General features: G+C 40.8%; 2 protein-coding genes across 2 annotated transcripts; both read left to right on the top strand.

Annotated features, from left to right (window-relative positions):
- The first annotated feature begins 1,615 nt into the window (after nt 1-1,615).
- LOC124037990 (retinal rod rhodopsin-sensitive cGMP 3',5'-cyclic phosphodiesterase subunit delta-like) lies at nt 1,616-7,996 on the top strand. Its single transcript, XM_046353318.1, has 5 exons — nt 1,616-1,915; nt 5,914-6,002; nt 6,815-6,940; nt 7,062-7,167; nt 7,442-7,996. The coding sequence occupies exons 1-5, from the start codon at nt 1,848-1,850 to the stop codon at nt 7,521-7,523; spliced, it is 471 nt and encodes a 156-aa protein (XP_046209274.1). The 5' UTR covers nt 1,616-1,847; the 3' UTR covers nt 7,524-7,996.
- A 1,304-nt stretch (nt 7,997-9,300) lies between these two features.
- On the top strand, nt 9,301-22,078 carry LOC124037988 (prohibitin-2-like). Its single transcript, XM_046353317.1, has 10 exons — nt 9,301-9,473; nt 11,799-11,931; nt 12,029-12,113; nt 12,245-12,324; nt 12,506-12,690; nt 19,350-19,479; nt 19,635-19,738; nt 19,896-19,973; nt 20,325-20,401; nt 21,419-22,078. Exons 1-10 carry the CDS (start codon nt 9,453-9,455, stop codon nt 21,438-21,440), a joined length of 915 nt encoding a protein of 304 aa, XP_046209273.1. The 5' UTR covers nt 9,301-9,452; the 3' UTR covers nt 21,441-22,078.
- The last annotated feature ends 419 nt before the right edge of the window (nt 22,079-22,497 follow it).

Genomic DNA, 22,497 nt, shown 5'->3' with positions numbered 1-22,497 from the left:
ACACAGCGTTTCATTGGAACACAGGAGGGATGGTTGCTGATAATGGGCCTCTGTAGATATTCCATAAAAAAATATGCCGTTTCCAGCTATAATAGTCATTTACAATATCAACCATGTCTATACTGTGTTTCTGACCAATTTGATGTTATTTTAAAGGACTAAAAAATGTGCTTTTCTTTCAAAAACAAGGACATTTCTAAGTGACCCCAAACTTTTAAATGGTAGTGTATTCAAACAAATGTATAGATCGTTAAGCATGATGGTCAAATGTATTTACATCCACTGGTATTTCCATCAATTAGCATTATTTTGCAATGGGATGTTTTTTTCTCCCGTTCATTTTGGCGTCAACAGTTTTATTTATAATCTTTTCAAACGGCAACTGCCGGCTAACGGAAACCCTGGTGTGCATGTGTGCCCACGTGCATGTGTGTGTGTGCCTGCCTGACTTCCTTCCTGCATGTGTGTCATCTCTCCCATTGCTCTGAGTCCAGTTCGTTGCCAGTCTCTCCCCCCGTGGTATACTCTGTCTCGTACTGTGACTTCCCGCTGTTGGCTGAGGGCTTATTTACCCCTCCCCCTCCCCCTGTCTCCTCAGAGGGGCTGAAACTGTCCCCCTGGGAGGGCTGGTGTGAGGGAAGGCTAATCAGATGTAATACCTGAAGCACAACAATAAGATTCAATATAAACTCAACATGTCATATATAGACTCTGAATACTGTATTTCTTGAACATGTGAATAGGTCTAGACAATAGAGACCCATCCACTTAGCTAGATGTGGCTGGGGGGTGTTTATAGCCTCTCTTTCACTACACCCATCAATTTAGAGAAGTGTGTCTGAGTAAGCCTCAACTATGAATGCTAAAATATTTGCATCTGGAATTTGTCTTTCAGCATCAGTAGAACATGCCTGACTCTCCTCTACCAGTCATACAAGGAAAATGGTCTAATGCAGTGGTCAGCAACCCATTGATCGCGATTGACTTGTCGATCTCCAAGGGACCTTCTCTGACTCATACTCCAGTCCAGTTGGTGGCTGTAAGGCACCTTAAAGTTGGTTGCCAGACGCCATATAAAATCCACAGAAGAAGAAGGTTACCAAAGATGTTTATATATCTAATCCAAGATAGACCACAGCCTCATAGTGGGCAGAACATACAAGGGGTTGGGCAGAGCCAAGCACGAGCTAGCGAAATCCTATTGGCACGTTGTAGAATGTATTTGCATAACTACATTCGCCCCTTCCACTCCTAAACAACGCATTGTTTTACTTTAGCAAAGGGTAAAGTCTACAAAACAGTCCACTCTGTTCGTAACATATTCTAGAAATGGGAACAGAAAACATGATTGAGATAAATGTTTAATCGAATCGAAAATTAGCAGAATGTCGGCCAAAATCCGTCTTCCTCTATCTTCTCCCACTGCCTTGCCACTGGTCTTCCTTTCATAACCATATTTGGTGGTGAGTGGAATTGCCTACCGGATGCTTCAGATTTATACGGTGAAAGATCTGTCTCATTGTTCTATCTGTGAGGTTACTGGTGGAGGAGAGTTGAGGCGTGTCCCCTCAGCTAACTCCCTCCCTAGAAGCCTCATTTCATTTGTTGTTTTGTGTGGTGCTCTGCTACCGCGTAAAGTGTTCGGACAAATTTGCTGTCAATCTCCGACCAAACTCCACGTATGGTGGGTTGATTAAGGGATCAGTAGGAGTTACCAGTGAGATTAAACTGGGATCTACGGCAAATTAATGCGATATCGCCAGAGTCCTCGGACTTCATGCCATTTTTAGGTGCATTTACGTTAGTTTGGTAGCTAGCTAGACTATCAGCCACTCAAGAAACTGAAGATGTCCGACTCCGACATAATGTCTTCAACTGAAGACAGAGCCAAGGAGATTTTGAAGGGTTTTAAACTGTATCCTTTTCAATTAATGGTTTGCCTGGTTGCTCACCTATCTAAATTAGCTGCTGTAGCTAGCTAGCCAGGTGGTGTTGCTTGCTGGGTCTTGCTGCTTGTCACACGTTAAACTAGTTAGTGAACCTAGCTAACTAATATTGTCAGTCTGACGTTAGCGGGGTTGCTAGTGTCTTCCTGGGCCATCCTGCTTCTAACGTTAGCTGGTTTGCTGGCAAGTTACCTAGCTAGATAACCGGCCTAGCTAGCTAGACACTGCAGCTGTAACGTTAAGTGGTACATAACTTTGGATAAATTGACTTACTTCGCTAGTTAGTCAAATTGGACCAGGAGGTAGTGGAATATGCACACAGGTTAGGTGTTAGCTAAATGGGTGCCGTAGCTAGTTAGCTGGCTGGTTCTGACTTGAATTTAACTTGGGTAGCCGTTTGCTGATGCTCCCTGTATCTGTCCATGCATACAGAACAGTATTGCTAATTGTCTTACTGTGCCTATTACTTGTACAGGAGAATGCTTTAATATATTTAAACAGCCTGTACAGTGGCTAAAATCCCCAAAATATTATTGAAAATAAGTCTCTGACTGGAAGGGTGATCTATACTGAGCCTGTTGGACATGTTGGCAGGGCAGAGTGGGAAATCTGACAGTTTACCTCCTGCAATCACCATTTTAGCTCAACATGCATTTTTAATCATACCATATTAATCATACCATATAGTTAGACCATAGTGGAGCTTATTTTCATCTCCTAGCTCGGGTGGAAGCCCTCTGGTTTACATAACACAAGCCACTGGTCCCAAAATAGGCACAGTAATGCGGACTAGAATAATCACACCTGCGTTGCCTCCACCGGCTTAACATGGACTGAAGGCCCATTATTTAAATCTGCTCTGTACTTTACACATTTTTTGGTAGTACTAAGGGTATATTCAGTTGAATAGGTAAGAATCCTGACTGTTGTGACAGGCTGTGGATCTGTGTGACCTTCCTTGGGCAGGCTTCATTTTCTAGGCTGGTAATTCTTAAATCCTTGATTTGCAAGGATGGGGATTTGCTGCCTTATAGTCCTCCTCCTAACAGGTCTGGTGACTGAGGGTAGCGTGTTACCTCTGCTTGGAGCCCTGGCTGCATACACATACTCATTTCAGGACCTTTGTGAAGAAGTTAGGCCTATGCACTTACGGGTGGCTGGTAGCCTAGTGGTTAGATCGTTGGGCCAGTGATTGAAAGGTTGCTAGTTTGAATCCCCGAGCTGTCAAGGTAAAAATATGTTCTGCCCCTCCCTGTACAAGGCAGTTAACTCACTGTTCCTAGGCCATCATTGTAAATAAGAATTTGTTCTTCACTGACTTGCCTGGTTAAATAAAAAAAAACACATGTTGTTTAAGTTGATCCTCCTGAGACCAAGCAATCAATTGTATTCTGAGGAATTGTCAGTCTTTGAACTAAAAACAAAAACTATAGTTGGGTAACCAGCATCAGGTTAATTGTGACTATAATGTCACGAAGGAAATCTGGATGCTGCCATTTCTAAGGTTTTTCAGCAAATTATTCTAGAAGTTGTGTATTTATTTGAACTGTGTTGATCAGTGGTGGGCTGATCAAAGTTGTCAATCACTGTGTGCCATATAGTGACTATTTGGTTGAGTTTACAGGAACTCTTCCCTGGCATGACCAGCTTTTTGACCTGTATGTCTAATGCAATAATGATCATTATAGAAAGTTCAAGAAGTTGCTTCACAGCGGGGAGTATTCAAAGAAAGCACAGGTCCTGCTACAACTCAGCTTCAGCACCTATTTGCTTGTTTGGATACTGATAATGGTATCATAGTTGCTTTCAGTTAGTACAGGTTCTAAGGCTAGCATAATAGTCATGTTCCTTCTAAGTATAACCTGAAAGTGTGCTTAATCAGATTCAAAACTTTAATTCCTGGGAACCGCCTTGCTTCCATAGTACGCTAAGGTATTTTATAGGATAACATCAGTAGTCCCTTCATTGCCCTACAATATTTCATTGTATGGAGAAAAAAAAAACTGCACATGAATATAAGTAGCTAGGTTAACTAGACAAACTAGACAAAGTCCATACCATAAAGTAATGTAATCTGTCCCTGGAACAAACTAATCCACAGAACTATGAACACACGGACTAGCTAACCAAACAGTGGTAGTCTGAGTTGACGCTGGGCTCTATTTGCTACTTTAGAAGTTTTTCACTGAGTTGAATAAACCATGTTAAACCATTTTAGCTATACTGCTTACTTGGTGAGATCTAGCCTATTCATTTTCATTTCTCATGTCTATTGCATGTGTATTGGTCATGCATTCACGTGTGTTTTGCATCAAGGAGCTACTCTTTAAAAATGGATGGGGCTTTAGGGAGGCTAGCATGCCCATAAGGGCTAATTAAGAAGCCTGTGAGTGTTGTGGGACCAGGGCCTTGCCCCCCACCCCCCCTGCAGGTCTCCCCTGCTTAGCACCAGGGATGTCTGTATGTGTGATCCAGGAGACATGTCACCCTTTCCGCCACCGGGGCCTAATTGTAGTTGGCTGCAGAATAAATTTAAACTTGACTACCCTATCCAGGCCTATTATGAATTGTCTAGGCCCTAGTCTGACCTTGGAATGTACTGGAAACATTTGGCTTCATTGTTTTTTTGCAGCCAGTTAATGCGCTTAACAAGGAGGCCACTTTTATAATTCACATTGAAAAAATAGCAGCAGCAGCTTGTACTACAGTTAATTCATAAACGGTAAGCTGGGTAGACACTGCTTTGTCTCCCAAACAGTCATTGTCCAGCAGGGCTGACAACTGTTCAGTTAATTTGTCTAGGTAACGGCCAACAGCCACTTCACACAAAGCAGCCTCGTCATTTAGTTTGAAAGAGGGTGCCTTTCCAGGCCTATGTTTTCTAAGGAAGTTTCTATTAAGATGAGAAAGCTGCTTACTGTGGACTCTGATGATCATTCTAGAAGGATGTGGAAGCTGCTTGGAGGGAGGCAACTGAGCTGTTGGTGGGCCCACTGGGCTGCAGTCAGATTTGAAAGGCTTAAGTGGTTCAAAGCGCCACAAGTTTCATCTCACTAAGACGGCCCTGCTCTACAGTAGCTTGCTAGCCAAGCTCAGTGCTGAGGTTGTTTGCGTGGCAACCCCCACCACCTGCTGTTTTAACATTTGACCATCATCCAGTCAAGGCCCCTATTCGTTTGAAAGAGTTTATCCCATGTGGGGAATGACTTGACACTTGTGCTTGACACCCTTTTGCGCCGTGTGTGTTGGGCGAGAGGATGAATAGCAGCACATATGGTTTTGAGACAGCGGGGGGGGGGGTTCAGGTGCTTCTGACATAGTACCCTCTAGTTGACACACAACAGCTAAGTCTTCCATTTGGCTTTTTATTCCCAGAGCTGAGTTTGAAATTATTTGTTCTGTCTGTTAGCACTTGCACCAGCTGGAGTACTGTTACCCACTTGCCTTGGCTTGTACCCACCTATTAGAATAGGTTATCTAGTAGTAGCTAAATAATGGGTGGCTTTAAGCCACTAAAATAGGCCACTCCAATAAAAGAACATGGCGTGAGAGCTGGTGTAAATGACTAGGGCCGCACACGGTGGCGGCTCTTGAAGATTTTTGGAAGAATGCAAATGGGTATACCTGGCTTCCAATTTTGGCTTTAACACATGCCAGTTCCCCTGTACCCCAAAAAATACTCAGTAAACTTAAATGACTAAAACCAGTATGTAGAAAATTATAATCTTTGAGAACTAAAAATCACCCTATTGTTTTTCAGTTGGCTGCCACAATCATAGCTTGATGGGTCAGGGTTTCCTGTTACCTTGTGTGCCACCTTGAGAAACACTGACGTTACTTCATTGATGCACTGAGGGAAATTTGCCACTTGCTATAGACAAAGACAACATATATAGAAGTAACTTAGACAAGGTTACTGCTCTCAAACCTATGACTGTGTAGTATTCCTTGACTCCTGGTCTCCCAGAAACTGGATGAACCTGCGTGATGCTGAGACTGGGAAGGTGCTGTGGCAGGGAACAGAGGACCTGTCTCTTCCTGGGGTTGAACATGAAGGTACTGGATCCTCCTGAGGTTACTGTCTGCTTTCCTCCTGGTGTAGAAAATGTATTATTATTATTAGGCCATATCTTCCTACCACTACCAAGATGACCTCTGTATTTGATTTATTTTAAACATAAATAAATACTGGGATTGATACATACAATAGGCTTTACAGACATCAAATTGGAAATGTGAACAGATTGTAGACAAAATAAATCTTAATTTTAAAGAAGCAAGGCATTCACAGCAACTGACCACTTCATTAATGACTGTTCATGGCGTCAGTCCTGCTTTGTTGACCACGCTATTCTAACCATCTCAGCAGTCTGCCAGTTTGTCCTCAAGAATTTGAACCCTAACCAATGTCAAAATTAGGCTTGTGTGATACCCCGGTATATCTAGAAATACCAACAGAATGCTTTTTTAATACCGTAGGGGGAAAAAGGAGTTAGTGCTACTCCGCTTATAACTAACTATAAGTTGAGTATAACATAAGATGTCAAATGTGTTATATCCAGCTCAGGGTTCCAGCTATGCATTTTGTTTGCTGAGTGGCTTGATGACACCCCCCCCCCCGTATGACTGTAGGAATCTGGATACTGCCCAACCCTAGTCAAAATGATTATTAATTTACCTTTCCACATAATTGTGGAACACATAATCAATGTTGTGTATATAAGAGTCTATAGAGAATGCCAGTAGTGAGAAAGTATATTAGAATCTCTTATGTGAGGTTTAGGTCTTGGTAAACATCAGGCTGTTGTGTTGAGTGCATCTATTCTCTCCTAATTAGTAGTTTGACTGTCCCATTCATTTCCTTGCAGCTCGAGTCCCCAAGAAAATCCTCAAGTGCAAAGCTGTGTCCAGAGAGCTAAATTTCTCTTCGTCAGAAAAACTGGAAAAGTTCCATCTTGAACAGAAGGTTTTCTTCAAAGGCCAATGCTTAGAAGGTACTAGTCTATTTCAATCTATATCAATCTTGTTATTATAAATATACTCCATAAGAATGCAATGTCTGTGCATAGTGAATGCACTCATTACATGTATTTTGTGTCTCTCCTCTACCTGCAGAATGGTTCTTTGAGTTTGGCTTTGTGATTCCCAACTCCACAAACACATGGCAGTCTTTGATAGAGGCAGCGCCAGAGTCTCAGATGATGCCCGCAAATGTTTTAACGTAAGGATAAGCAACAAATAATACATGTTGGGCCTTTTGGTCATTCTCCTACAGTTGGGTTGTGCAATTGTTTGTCAGTAGTATACAATATGCATGCACTAGGCTACAGCTTGAGTAAGTAATTAGGCTACACTGAAATATTCCTTAACCTCACTTTTGTATGCTAAACTTGCAGGAAACTGTCATTTCCTTTATGGGACTGCTTTGCCTTGTACTTTGCAGCTCATGGTCAGTGTTTGCTGATTTGTAACATTTATTTTTCTAACCCTTGCAGTGGGAATGTTGTTATAGAGACCAAGTTCTTTGATGACGACCTTCACGTCAGCACCTCCCGGGTACGACTTTTCTACGTCTGAAGAGGAACACTATTTATTTTTTCAACCCTTGAAGTGGGGAGGACCAGGCATACACTGCTGATTGTTGTTTTTCAGTGGTCACAGGAGGCCATGTTTGAAGGAGTGCATTTGCAATCCACAGTGACAGCAGCACAGAGAAACCAAAATCCAACCAAGGTCACACTGGCTTCTTGTCAGACAAGACTTTTTGTATGTAAATATCTATATATATATATATATATATATGGGCAATGACAATGCTCATGACAGACAACCATGTAAATTATTTTATTTGTACATTTTTTTCCCTTGTCATTCCAGAAATGTAAGCCTAAGATGTACACTGCTCGTCACCTTGCATTTGTAATTTTTGCTCTGTTGATGTGGTTGCTGATGTTCTCATTGTTTGGATTTTTTTTTAGATGTAACTATGTAATATAGACTGTTTACTACATGAATTATGGATTAAAAGATGTCTGAAAGACTAAGCCATAGCTTTTTTTGTAGTTGACTTAACTATCACCGAATGCATGAACTTCGTCATAAGATATTTTGTCTCCTGGGAGTACATACTTGCCAAGTGAGGCACAAGGTACCTGTGTGAAAAAAGAATTAATCTGTTCATATTTTAACTACAGCCACTCAACACTGATAAACCTGTGGGCTGTTGAAGGTAGTCTCAGCAACACTGCAGATCAATATCTGTAAGAGGACATGGGCCTAACCATAAAGCATTTTTTCCCCTTCCCCACAAGGGCTTAATTGCAGACCAATACTGCCCAGGTGGCTGGTCTCAGACAATCCTGCTGGCGTGGTTACATGTGGTCTGCAGTTGTGAAGCCATTTGGCGGTACTGCCAAATTCTCTAAAATGACTGGTTTAGGACAGAGATATTAATTCTCTGGTGGCCATTCCTGCAATTGGCATGCCAATTGCACAGTCCCTCAACTTCAAAAACCTGTGACATTGTGTTGCGTGACAACTTCACATTTTAGTAGCCTTTTTCCCCAGCACAAGGTGCACCTGTGTCATGATCATGTTGTTTCTTGTCAGGTAGATGGATTATCTTGCGAAAATAAAAACGCTCACTAACAGGGATATAAAACAAATTTGTACACACAAAATACACTTACTACATATGGAACATTTCTGGAATATTTCAGCTCATGAAACGTGACCAATTTGCGTTTATAATTTTGTTCAGTAATATCAAATTAAATTTGCATGCGCTGAACACAACCGGTAGTAGACCTTACAGTGAAATGCATACTTACAAGCCCTTAGCCAACAATGCAGTTCAAGAAAATAAAATATTTACTAAATAGTAACACAATTAGGCAAAATACGCGGGTACCGAGTTAATGTGCGGGGTACAAGTTAGTGAGGTAATTTATAACCTATATGTTGGGGTAACGTGACTGCATAGATAAACAGTGAGTAGCAGCAGTGTTAAAACGTCATATCACTTGAGTCTACCTTTAACTTTGAATGTACTCCATTGAACACAAGCCAGTTTCATAAAATACCCACTAGGGCAGCTATATAAGTTCTAGCTGCATTAAACTCCAAATCCCTGAAAGCCTTTCACCTGAATATGCAAAGACAAAGTTGTCTCTGATGACCATAGAGAGAGAGTGGGCTCTTTATAGCCGTGTCATTATAGCGTCTGTGACAGCATGGGCAGCGCCATTGAGGCTATCTGCATTTTGAAGTAGTCAATGTTCTCATTGGCTGATCCCTCATGACCCGGTTGGACATGACTCTGACAGGGTCACCAGGAGGGATCAGCCAATGGAGTTGGAAGTCCCGTCTAGTTGACTACATTAAAATTGTGTAAGGCCTCAATGGCGTTGCCAATGCTAAAACGTCCATTTGGCCACTAGAAGGCTCTATCATTCTCTATGGTGATGACGCGTTCATTGGTCACGACCTTGGATATCTACTGCAAGCATGGCAAATAAAGAGCCGAACGTGAGTATTTCAAATAGCAACCACACTTACTAAAGACAAAGTCAAGACATACCTTATTATTGTGAAATGAGTTTTGTATTCTACACAAACGTGTGTTATTGCCTTATAACGTTAGACTATGATTTTAAGAGGAGGTCGAGGTAGCTAGCTTGGCTAGCAAGCTAACGACGTTAGCTACGCAGGTCGTTATTCTGACTTGCCTAGCCTCACTCAGCAACGCTTAATTATGCCAGCTTTCAAACTATCGCTAGGTCTTTTTTAGATTTCACATGGAAGTGTAGGTTTGCCAATGGCAATTTAGGTAAACCGCTCCCTAACCAACTAGAAAAAGGCCAGTTCTCATGTTGCAAGCTTGGATGACTGATAATAACTAGTCAAATGTTTAGCTAACTAGTTTCTTGATGAATTATGGTTAAATATTGTCGTTTGGAATAATGTGTGTTTCTCTGCCCTGACTTTTCTTTATTTTCTAAATTGTAGAATAATAGTGAATACATCAACGCTTTGAAATAACACATGGAATCATCTAGTAACCAAGATAGTGTTAAACATATCAAAATAAATTTGAGAGTGATCAAGGTAGCCACACTTTACCTTGACGACAGTTTTGCACACTTGGAATTTTCTCAACCAGTTTCACCTCTGTCAAGACCATTGGAGAAGTATTCCAGATGAAGCTGGTTGAGAGAATGCCAAGTGTGTGCAAAGCTGTCAAGGCAAAGGGTGGCTACTTTGAAGCATCTCAAATATAAAATATATTTTGATTTGTTTAACACTTTTTTTGGTAACAACATGATTCTATATGTGTTATTTCATAGTTTTGATGTCTTCACCATTATTCAAAAATGTATAAAATAGTCAAAAAAATGTTGGAAGGAGTAGGTGTGTCCAAACTTTTGACTGGTACTGATTATATTAATACATACACTTTTTAAAGAATGCCATTGCGGCCGCGGTGCAAATTAGAAGTTGACCAAAAACCCACGACCAATACATTCTGACCCGTGACATCGTTTTCGAAGTAGACCAATTTGGCCATGGTAACCCTGTTATCATAAAACATGCAGGTAGCTGAGAAAGCTCAACTCTGCCTCCATATAAGAAAATGGAGTTGCGTGTTCATCAGCTAACATGCAAGTTACTTGCATATCAGTTTGTGTGGAAAACATTGGTTTAAGTGCTGCGTAGACTTGATTAGTTTACATGCTCGTTCATTACTCAAAGACCTGCCCAATCCACAGATTCATAATACTATAAATAGGGATGCACAATATATCGGTGAACATATCATAATCGGACGATATTCGCTAAAAATGCCAACATCAGTATCGGCCCGCTGTCTAGTTTAACACCGACGTTGAAAACCGATTTCAAAGCTACCGTGCATACCTTTTATAACGCAGGTACATGACGTAAAGACGCCACGTAAAATGTTGCGCTACATGTGCAACACAGCATTCCTAACCTAGCCCACAATGTATGCTGTGTGGATCGAGCAGTCAACAAGTCGAGCGGTCATTTGAAAGAATAATTTCAGCGAGACAACAAAAAAGCCGAATTGAGAACAAATTCTTCTTATTATTTTTTTTAACCTTTATTTAACCAGGCAAGTCAGTTAAGAACATATTCTTATTTTCAATGACGGCCTGGGAACAGTGGGTTAACTGCCTGTTAAGGGGCAGAACGACAGATTTGTACCTTGTCAGCTCGGGGGTTTGAACTCACAACCTTCCGGTTACTAGTCCAACGCTCTAACCACTAGGCTACGCTGCCGCCCCATTTACAGTGACAGCCCAGCGTGGTCCGGGCCAATTGTGCGCCACCCTATGGGACTCCCAATCACGCCCGGATGTGAAACAGCCTGGATTCGAACCAGGGACTGTAGTGATGCCTCTTGCACTGAGATGCTCTACCTTAGACCGCTGTGTTCATGTGTGTGTTAACTATAACTGTACTAGAATGCTTAAAAGGCCGCTAAAATGTTAAATATTGGTATTGTTTTGTGTGGGGGGGGCAAGAAAAATATTGGATATTGTATCGGCCAAAAATGTCATATCAGTGCATCACTAACTATAAATGGTCAAGAATATTTGAGATGGAGACAATGACACAGACAGGTCTAGGCCACAGTACCCCTTAAGGCCACTAGATGGGATAATGGTGATCAATTAGCTGGACATCACAACAAGCCCTCAAACACTTAATGTGCAGTGTATTACTGACCTGATGATAAATAAACAGTGGTAAAAGAAGCCTTTTAATATTTTGTGAAAACATAAGCTCTGTCCAATAGCAACAACACATTTTTTTTCCCCGTCTTCCCAGCGGCTCCTGACAAACCTGAGGGACCTAGCCAGTCGTATGTCTGGTGCGGGGGGCAAGGGAGCAGGAATAGGCCTCAAGCTGCTCATTGGGGCTGGAGCTCTGGCCTATGGGGTCAAAGAAGCTACATTCACAGGTGGGCCTAACCTAGCGTCTGGTAGTGAAATGGGTAACACTATTATCACGATAATGAGTGCACCCCTCTAACGTTGTGTGGAATGGTTTGTTCCCAGTGGATGGAGGTCAGAGAGCAATCATCTTCAACAGAATTGGGGGTATGCAGATGGACACAGTGCTGGCTGAAGGACTGCACTTCAGGTAGGCCTACACTCTGACTCTGTCCAGGGGTTTATAATGAAGCCAGGGTTGTCATGATCAGTTGGCTCGACGCAATGCAAAGCTAAATTCACATGACCATATTTAACTGAACTGTTTTTGTTGTTCTTCAGGGTACCATGGATCCAGTACCCCATAATCTATGACATCAGAGCCAGGCCCAGGAAGATTGCTTCACTAACTGGAAGCAAAGGTACATGATTGCTGAAATAGGGGGATTCATTTGAATCCAGTATGGATACATGTAGACCAATACAATACATTACCAATACATTAGCAGATCAGTAAAGATGTGAAGCTTTCAGATCAGTAAAGATGGAAGATGAGGTAAAGGAAGATACAGCCCACACTTCTTTCTCCCTGTCTCTCTGTAGATCTGCAGATGATTAACATTGGACTGCGTGTGCTGTCCCGTCCTGTGGCCGCCAACCTGCCTGCCATGTACCAGCAGCTGGGGAAGGACTATGACGAGAGAGTACTACCCTCCATCGTCAACGAGGTGCTGAAGAGTGTGGTGGCCAAGTTCAATGCCTCGCAGCTCATCACTCAGAGAGCACAGGTATGGCAGAGTGACTCGCACAGGTAGCCTAAATCTCATCATTCAGAGAGTACCGGTACTGCCACAGTCTCAGGATTATATGGTACAAAGGTTGTGTACTAAACCAGTCTCTGCTTTAAAAGTGACTGTCCCTAAAAAGCAACTTCTCGTTTTGAAAATGGCCTATGTGGCGTCGATATGAGTCAGTTTTTTTTCTAGTATCAAAATTGACGACATGGTGTAAGTAGGATAATTTTGGTCATAATTTCAGCCTTGTCCAAAACTGAGATTTGGGAGATAGGAAAACTTGTATGTCATGGATTGAAGGGTACTGTTACAGTATTTCTTGGGTTGTGTTTATTTCAATCCTACCGACAGCTGGCAGCCGCCAAGTAATGATCATGGTCATGGTCAATTTGGTTTGACATTTGATATCCCTATGGGTTGAGGTTAGGTACCATCAGTGAATTACACAATGTACATGGGACAATATTTTCAAATGTCAATTGCTCTAAATTTCAATGAGTAGGTTTACTAATAATTTGATATTAAACTGATTATGGCAGTAGGCAGATTATGTGATATTCATGTAAACACCTTGCTCTGCTTAACTTCATTGGCGTGAGGTCAAAATCGAAGTAAGCATACGCTGATTAAAACACCTTATTTTCTGAGCAGTCTTTTGAATTATTCGGACATGTAAACACCTTTATCTGCGTTCCAGCGGGATGTATTTGATCTGCGCATGTGTTAGCACCAGCCGAGCGAGCCTACCTCTTTAGCACGAGTGAAGTGAGTTCAGAACAACAATGTGTGCGTCAACAATCAGCGCGTCCCCTGAACGATAACGAAGAGGTCGGTGAGAAGCCTGACCATGGAGACGAGGGCAAGAGGGTGATGAAGCGTACTTCATGAGCTGTAACCAAAAAAAACATTGGCATTTGGAAAGTTTGAGGTGGTGGAACAAGTATTGTTAGCATTGTTAATTATCTTGCTTGCTGGATCGAATTCTCCGTTAGCTAGCCAGAGAAATGTTGAGCAACATTAGCCAACTTAACTAATCGAATAATTGACTTTATGGTGTGAAAATTAGATGGCTAATAAAGTCAGGTGCGCTAACGTTAGTAACCTAACCAATTCGCTAAAGTATTAACTGACTCTTTGCCGTTCCTCAAGTTATAAAGCCTTAGTTGAATTAGGTGAAAATGAGACGTTGCTTGTTAAACAAGTGGATTCATGGATGAAGTGTAGCTGGAGCTGGGCCTGGCTTAAGCTGGATGCCACTATAGAGGTGAAAGGAACACCACACACTTTCCTGCTTTCTCACTTTTTCAATACAGTGGATTAAAAGGGGTGTGCCAGGCTCTCTTCCTGAAAGAGATCAATTATGCCAACAAAGGGTATCATATGCTGCTGGCACATTGTAGAACAGATGTCCACAGGCACAATGTGTAGTCTAAAGATATTGCTTTTGTTGTGTTGAATTTGACAGTAACACTTGTGAGTGAGGGGGATTATACTTTCTTTTTTTTAACTTAGTGAATGTTAATTTTTCACCCATGTAGCCTTGTGCTCTTGATCTGTCTACTATAGTGGCCACTATAATAGAGCAAAAATAGAATTCCTTTTTTATTCTATTTCTACTTAAGATATTTTCCCCCCAATATTTCTATTATAAAGGCTTTCATGGCTAACTGCAATATTATTATTATTTTCTTCTCAAGACTTGATTGTTATTTGCAGGCACTCAAGGCAACAAATAACATTGGATTGCTTTCTTTACATTTTTTTTTAGCTGTGAGTTAGGTTCACATTAACCAATGTCATTTGTTTTACACACAGAGACTGATCATGTAGATCATATTCTTTGTTTAATTAGTTAACTTCTTTGGGGTAGGGGGCAGTATTTTCACGTCCGGATGAAAAGCGTGCCCAGAGTAAACTGCCTGCTACTCAGGCCCAGATTCTAGGATATGCATATTATATTAGATAGAAAACACTCTGAAGTTCCTAAAACTGTTTGAATGATGTAGGTAAGTATAACAGAACTCATATGGCAGGCAAAGACCTGAGAAAAAAATCCAACCAGAAAGTGGGAAATCTGAAGGTTTTTAGGTTCAGGTTTTTAACCTGTTAGTCCTACCCACACCGTATTCGGTAGCGTAATCATAGCCTCAAGCTCATTACCATAACGCAACGTTAGCAATTTCTAAAAATCGCAAATGAAATGAAATAAATATGCCTATCCTCAAGCTTATCCTTTTCTTAACAATCCTGTCGTCTCAGATTTTCAAAATATGCTTTAGAACCAGAGAAAATCAATAATTTGTGTAAGAGTGGTGATAGCTAGCTTAGCATTTAGCGTTAGCATTTAGCATGCAACATATTCACAAAAACCAGCAAAGGGATCAAATAAAATAATTTACCTTTGAAGAACTTCAGATGTTTCAATGAGGAGACTCTCAGTTACATAGCAGATGTCCAGTTTTTCCTGAAAGATGCTTGTGTAGGACACAACGTTCCGTTTTGTTACTATGCATTTGGCTACCGAAACTAACCGAAAATTCAGTCACCTACACGTCAAACTTTTTTCCGAATTAACTCCATAATATCGACTGAAACATGGAAAACGTTGTTTGAATCCATCCTCAAGGTGTTTTGTCATATATCTCTTCATTGAAATGCCATTCCTGGAAGCCTGCATTGTTCTCAGATTCGGATGGAAAAATACTGGTAGGTGACTTTTGCGCACCAATTTCCACGCAGACACCGTGCGGGACCCCTGGTAAATGTAGTCTCTTATGGTCAATCTTCCAATGATATGCCTACAAATACGTCACAATGCTGCAGACACCTTGGGGAAACGATAGGAAGTGTCCGTTCATTCCTGTCGCATTCACAGCCATATAAGGCGATCATGGAAAACGTGCCATCAGAAATCCTGTTGATTTCCTGGTCGCTCAAACATCTTGGTTTTGCCTGTAGGTTATGTTTTAAGGCACTCACAGTAAAAATCTTTGCAGTTCTGGAAACGTCAGAGTGTCTTCTTTCCAAAACTATCAATTCCAAGCATAGTCGAGCATCTTTTCGTGACAAAATATTGCGCTAAAAACGGGCACGTCTTTTTATCCAAAAATGAAATACTGCCCCTAGAGTCTTAACCGGTTAAGTCTTAGGCTATCCAATATACAGTGTCTGTGGGGTCATTTTGCACTTCCTAAGGCTTCCACTAGATGTCAACAGTCTTTAGAACCTTGTTTCAGGCTTCGACCCTGAAGTGGGAGAGAATGAGAGCTGACTGAGTCATGGGTCTGCCAGAAGGCCATGTGCTCAGTCAGGCGCACGCCCGTGAGTTAACTCCGTTCCCTTTCATTTCTAAAGACAAAATAATTATCCTTATTAAAGATTTATGATAAAAACATCCTAGAGATTGATTATATTCATCGTTTGACATGTTTCTACGAACTGTAATATAAAGTTTTTGACTTTGTCTGGACCTAGTGCCTGCGCATTTGGATTACTGTACTAAATGCGCAAACAAAAAGGAGGTATTTGGACATAAATTATGGACTTTATCGAACAAAACTAACATTTATTGTGGAACTGGGATTCCTTGGAGTGCATTCTGATGAAGATCATCAAAGGTAAGTGAATATTTATAATGCTATTTCTGACTTTTGTTGACTCCATAACATGGCGGGTATCTGTATTGCTTGTTTTGGTCTCTGACCGCTGTACTCAGATTATTCCATGGTGTGCTTTTTTGAAATCTGACACACACTATCTATATTAAGGAGAATTGTATCTTTAATTCCATGCATAACACTTGTATTGTCATCAACATTTATGTTGAGTATTTCTGTAAATTGACGTGGCTCTCTGCACTTTCACCGGATGTTTGAGGCAAAACATAACACGTCAATGAAAACAGAGATTTTTGGATATAAATATGAACTTTACCGAACAAAACATACACAATACATGTAATGTGAAGTCCTATGAGTGCCATCTGATGAAGATCATCAAAGGTTAGTGATTTAGTTTTATCTCTATTTCTGCTTTTTGTGACTCCTCTCTTTGGCTGGAAAAATGGCTTTTTTTGTGACTAGGTACTGACCTAACATGATCGCATGGTATGCTTTTGTCATAAAGCCTTTTTGAAATCGTACACTGGTGGGATTAACAAGTTTATCTTTAAAATGGTGTATAATACATGTATGTTGAAGGAATTTTAATTATGAGATTTCTGTTTGAATTTGGTGCCCTGCACTTTCACTGGATGTTGGTCAGGTGGGACGTTAGCGTCCCACGTACCCTAGAGATTAAAACCTGTATTTCCCATAGCAGGGATTTTTTTTTGCATGTTTCAGTGCCGTTTTGAGCCCTCTACAGTAGAGGTCGACCAATTTTTAATTGGAATGGCCGATTTTAATTAGGGCCAATTTCAAGTTTTTATAACAATCGGTAATTGCTGTTTTTGGACACCGATCATGGCCGATTACATTGCACTCCACGAGGAGACTGCGTGGCAGGCTGACTACCTGTTATGTGAGTGCAGCAAGGAGCCAAGGTAAGGTGCAAGCTAGCATTTAAAAAAGCATTAAAAAAAACAATCTTAACATAATCACTAGTTAATTACACATGGTTGATATTACTAGTTCATCTAGCTTGTCCTGCATTGCATGTAATCGATGCAGTGCCTGTTAATTTATCATTGAATCATAGCCTACTTCGCCGAATGGGTGATTTAACAAGTGCATTCGTGAAAAAAGCACTATCGGTGCACCATCGTTGCACCAATGTGTACCTAACCATAAACCTCAACACCTTTCTTAAAATCTATACAGAAGTATAGATTTTTAAACCTGCATATTTAGTTAATATTGCCTGCAAACGTGAATTTCTTTTAACTAGGAAAATTGTCACTTCTCTTGAGTTCTGTCCAACGGAGTCAGGGTATATGCAGCAGTTTGGGCCGCATGACTCGATGCGAACTGTGAAGACTATTTCTTTCTCACAAAGACAGCCAACTTCGCCAAGCGGGGGATGATTTAACAAAAGCGCATTTGCGAAAAAAGCATAATCGTATATTTTTAAACCTGCATATTTCGTTAAAATAAATTAATGTTAGCATGCAATGTTAAACTAGGGAAATTGTGTCACTTCTCTTGCGTTCATTGCCACACAGAGTCAGGATATATGCAACAGTTTGGGCCGCCTGGCTCGTTGCGAACTAATATGCCAGAATTTTACGTAATTATGACATAACATTGAAGGTTGTGCAATGTAACAGGAATATGTAGACTTATGGATGCCACCCGTTAGATAAAATACGGAATGGTTCTGTATTTCACTGAAAGAATAAAAGTTTTATTTTCGAAATGATAGTTTCCGGATTTGACCATATTAATGACCTAAGGCTTGTATTTCTGTGTGTTATAATTAAGTCTATGATTTGATAAAGCAGTCTGACTGGGTGGCGGTAGGCAGCAGCAGGCTCTTAAGCATTCATTCAAACAGCACTTTCGTGCATTTGCCAGCAGGTCTTCGTTGTTTATGACTTCAAGCCTATCAACTCCCAAGATTAGGCTGGTGTAAACGATGTGAAATGGCTAGCTAGTTAGCGGGGTGTGCGCTAATAGCGTTTCAAACGTCACTCATTCTGAGACTTGGAGTAGTTGTTCCTCTTGCTCTGCAAGGGCCGCTGCTTTTGTGGAGCGATGGGTAACGATGCTTCGAGGGTGGCTGTTGTCGATGTGTTTCTGGTTCGGGGCGAGGAGAGGGAAGGAAGCTATACTGTTACACTGGCAATACTAAAGTGCCTATAAGAACATCCAATAGTCAAAGGTATATGAAATACAAATGTTATGGAGAAATTCCTATAATAACCTCAACCTAAAACTTCTTACCTTGGAATATTGAAGTCTCATGTTAAAAGGAACCACCAACTTTCATATGTTCTGAGTAAGGAACTTAAACGTTGTCTTTTTTACATGGCACATATTGCACTTTTACTTCTCCAACACTTGTTTTTTGAATTATTTAAACCAAATTGAGCATGTTTCATTATTTATTTGAGGCTAAATAGATTTGATTGATGTATTATATTAAGTTAAAATAAAAGTGTAATTGTCATTATTACATAACTTTTTTTATTTATTTAAATCGGACAGTTTTTAATCGGTATTGGCTTTTTTTTGTCCTCCAATATTCTGTATCGGTATCAAAAAATCATAATCGGTCGACCTCTACTCTACAGTTTGCATCCATGTAAAATATGTGCAATATGTTTTTTTTTTCCATTTCACATTGTGTAATTTATTGACAGTCCCTAACAATCCCCAGAGATGGGATATAAACTGTCAAACTAACTTTGCCATTGTCGCACACCAACCAGCTGAAGCTAATTGGCGAAAGAAGTTGGTTAGCGCAAGCTAGCTAGCCTCGGGGACTTTGGCACGACCTGTTTCGACTGTTTCAAGTTGTCTAGAAGGGACACTCACATTATCCCCCAAAACAACTATTGTTTGGCTTCAGTCATGGACGCTGCATTTCATAATGACCAAGCTGGAAAACCGAGGCCAACTCAGGAAGTTCAGACCCCTTTAAAATGGACTGAAACGTGAACCAACGTTGTTTTTTTGCCCTTTTTCTTGTCTAACTGTATGTGTGCTGTGTAGGTGTCATTGTTGATTCGCCGAGAGCTGTTTGAGAGAGCCAAAGACTTCAACATTATCCTGGATGACGTAGCCATCACAGAGCTGAGCTTCAGCAGAGAGTACACAGCTGCCGTAGAGGCCAAACAAGTTGGTATGTATCTGCCACATATTGTGTGCGCATGTGTTAGGGTGTATATGACTGTCTGTGGATGCATACTTGCCTGTTTTTATATTTTATTCTGTATGTGTGTTAGTAGATTGTGTGTGCACGCATGGAGTTTAAACAAAGCTTGTGTCTCTCCGCAGCCCAGCAGGAGGCACAGAGAGCCCAGTTCTACGTGGAGAAAGCCAAACAAGACCAGAGACACAAGATTATCCAGGCGGAGGGAGAGGCAGAGGCTGCCAAGATGGTAAAACATTAACCTGAACATAACCTTTTGGACGACCTGTCCCCCCGTCTTCACATGACCTTGCACGAACTCAAACACCAGGCTGACTATTCTAGTCAACAATAGTTTTTTATTTACTTTAGTATGTTATATGATTCTGGCTCTGCGTTTGTTGTAGTTGGGACAAGCAGTGACTAAGAATCCTGGATACCTGAAGCTTCGACGAATTAGAGCTGCCCAGGCCATTGCTAAGACGGTGAGTTATTTTATAAAGGACTGGATATCAGTGACTGTCTTGATAATTGTACAGAAATACTTTATTAATTATGTATTGAGGGGATAGTTACTCCTCCCCAGAGACTCTGTGATGTTATTGTCCTAATCAGACATTGTTTCAGTAAGAATGGGGTCAGTCATTTTAGCAGCCTGTTTGTTGTGGCTGTTTGGTTCTCATTGCAATGGTAACCCACAGTGCAGTTAGCTGGTTATATCAGTATCATTAGGGCTGAAGGATGGCTATTTCCCTTATGCTACGAGTTGCTACAAGACTAGTTCTGTGACGCTTTGTTTTCAACTGTGTGTTTTGTGTCTCTGTATTGTCTTTCAGGTGGCAACGTCCCAGAACAAAGTGTACCTTTCCGCAGACAACCTGGTCCTTAACCTTCAGGATGACTCTTTTAACAAGTATGTTTCTCTTAGCTTCACTTTCTCATATCATCATGCCCTAGTCTGGCTCTGTCCTTTCTTGCATGGCTCAACACCGCCCAGGTTTGTTTCAGTTGCCTCAAGCAAGGTTAGAAATGTTGAATGTTCACATCCACAGTTTTGAACACTGTGTAGTGCAGTACAGGTGCTGGGACAAATCAATGGCATTATTAAAAAGGTGCAGGAATGCATTATCACATTTCCCATGGAAAAGTAGGAAGTCCACCAAAATCCCTAAAGATGCCCTAAGTTTTTTGAAGCAGCTCCATATTGGCATTAATGGTAGCTTGAAGAGAACATGATTTTTTTTAGCAAAACCATGTCTAATGACTGCTCTTCTCACATTGCCTCCAGTGTGCATGCTATGTCATTTTTACAGCAAAGGCCTATGGCCACCAGGGGTGTTCATTAAGCACCAAATGGAAGACTATAAATAGAGGGCCACTATCTCTAAGTAAATGCTACTTGTTCTTAAAACATTTTTAAACATTTTGTTATGTTGCACTAATAAACACGACCCTGGTTTTTGCTCTGCATCTCACTGCTTTTGCCTGGTCACTGGAGTGGATATGACCAGTCAGACTGTATCACACTGAAATAGTTCCTGGCTTATGTTAATGCTGCCAAGGATCTTCAATGTCCATATGTAACTGTTCACAGAAACTCAGACAGGACCTGTTGCCAAACAACCTGTCAGTCATTCCTCATACATGTTATATTATACAGTTGAGAATAAGATGGGGGGGAAAACCTGGGAGTACCATATGTTCAGCAAAGCAACCAATCCACCCCGTGCATATTGATGCACTTTTTACTGAAATCTGAAGTCTTGTCAGAGCCTTGGAAAAACCATTCAAAATCGTACTTATTTTTTCCTCTGACGCTATCATCTCTCGTTGTCATCCCTGTACTTTTTAGAGCACTTTGAATATTATATACATTTTTAGTTTTTACAGTATCATTAACACCTACAACCTCCTTTTGCTTGTGTTTCAGTCTATCACTGGGAAAGAAGTAGGCTCTAGCATTCCACCTGTCTGAGGCTCCATCCACAGCTAAGACCAGTTTCTGTCTGTCCAACTGCCTAAATCTCTGATTGTATAACCAAGTGGCTTACCAACTCACTGGAGAAGACTCGGAAGCATCGGATTGCTCTGTAAAGTTGACCTATGGGGCTTGTGCTGTATGCATGACATGGCTAGGGCCAGGCTGAACCTGCAGCGATATAATATCTTCATGGTCAACTCCAGAAACTCCAGAAACTATCTGAAATCAATGTTTGTGGATTCAAACCAAATAGCACTAGCCTATAAGACATAATCAGCTGCTTTGTTATTAATAAGTTGTGCATATGATGCTATAATGATACAGATAAGGAACTCTACTTGTTATGTCTGGCCCTAGATGTGTACATGTGTTTTGAGGACAGCAGGACTCTTGGGGAATCAAATGCATCAGTTTGATTGGACAAATGCTGTACTGGAATGGTGTATTCAAAAAATAAATACTTTTTGAAGATGTGCTTGTAAAATGAAGGTGAAATGATGACTTAGTCTTATTTTTTTATGCAACTGCACTGTTTATGGTTTACTAGTTTGAAGTGGAAAGGAAGGCAGCAGATTGAGACATGACTGAAAAATAAAGGGACAGCACAAATGTCTTGATTTTATTTCACAATGCCTTTTCACATGACCTAATGTGTGGGTGCATGCCGGTACTTTTGTTGTTGAAAAAAACATTAGGCCTATGTAAGGAAAGTACTCTTACAAAATGTCTAGTTTTTTTCTCTCCAGTTTCTGAGAAATGAAATGTTCCCGTGACTTAATTAGACATCTTAGATAACAGTACAGCCTGTTATTGTACTAGAGATCTTTAGCTATACATTTACAATGACAAAGTCTACATGACTGCTCATCTGGATTGAATTTGTTACTGCCGTATGCTTCCCTGGTGACCTATGAGATGGGAATCGAACAGAGTGCATTCGGAAAGTATTCACACCTCTTCCCTTTCTCCACATTGTCTTACGTTACAGCCTTATTCTACAATTGATTCAATTTGTTTTCCCCTCATTC

This window comes from Oncorhynchus gorbuscha, linkage group LG06, assembly GCF_021184085.1.
Source record: "Oncorhynchus gorbuscha isolate QuinsamMale2020 ecotype Even-year linkage group LG06, OgorEven_v1.0, whole genome shotgun sequence".
Lineage (NCBI taxonomy): Eukaryota > Metazoa > Chordata > Actinopteri > Salmoniformes > Salmonidae > Oncorhynchus > Oncorhynchus gorbuscha.
The sequence above is the reverse complement of the archived record's forward strand: the minus strand, read 5'-3'. Positions and strand labels throughout refer to the sequence as shown.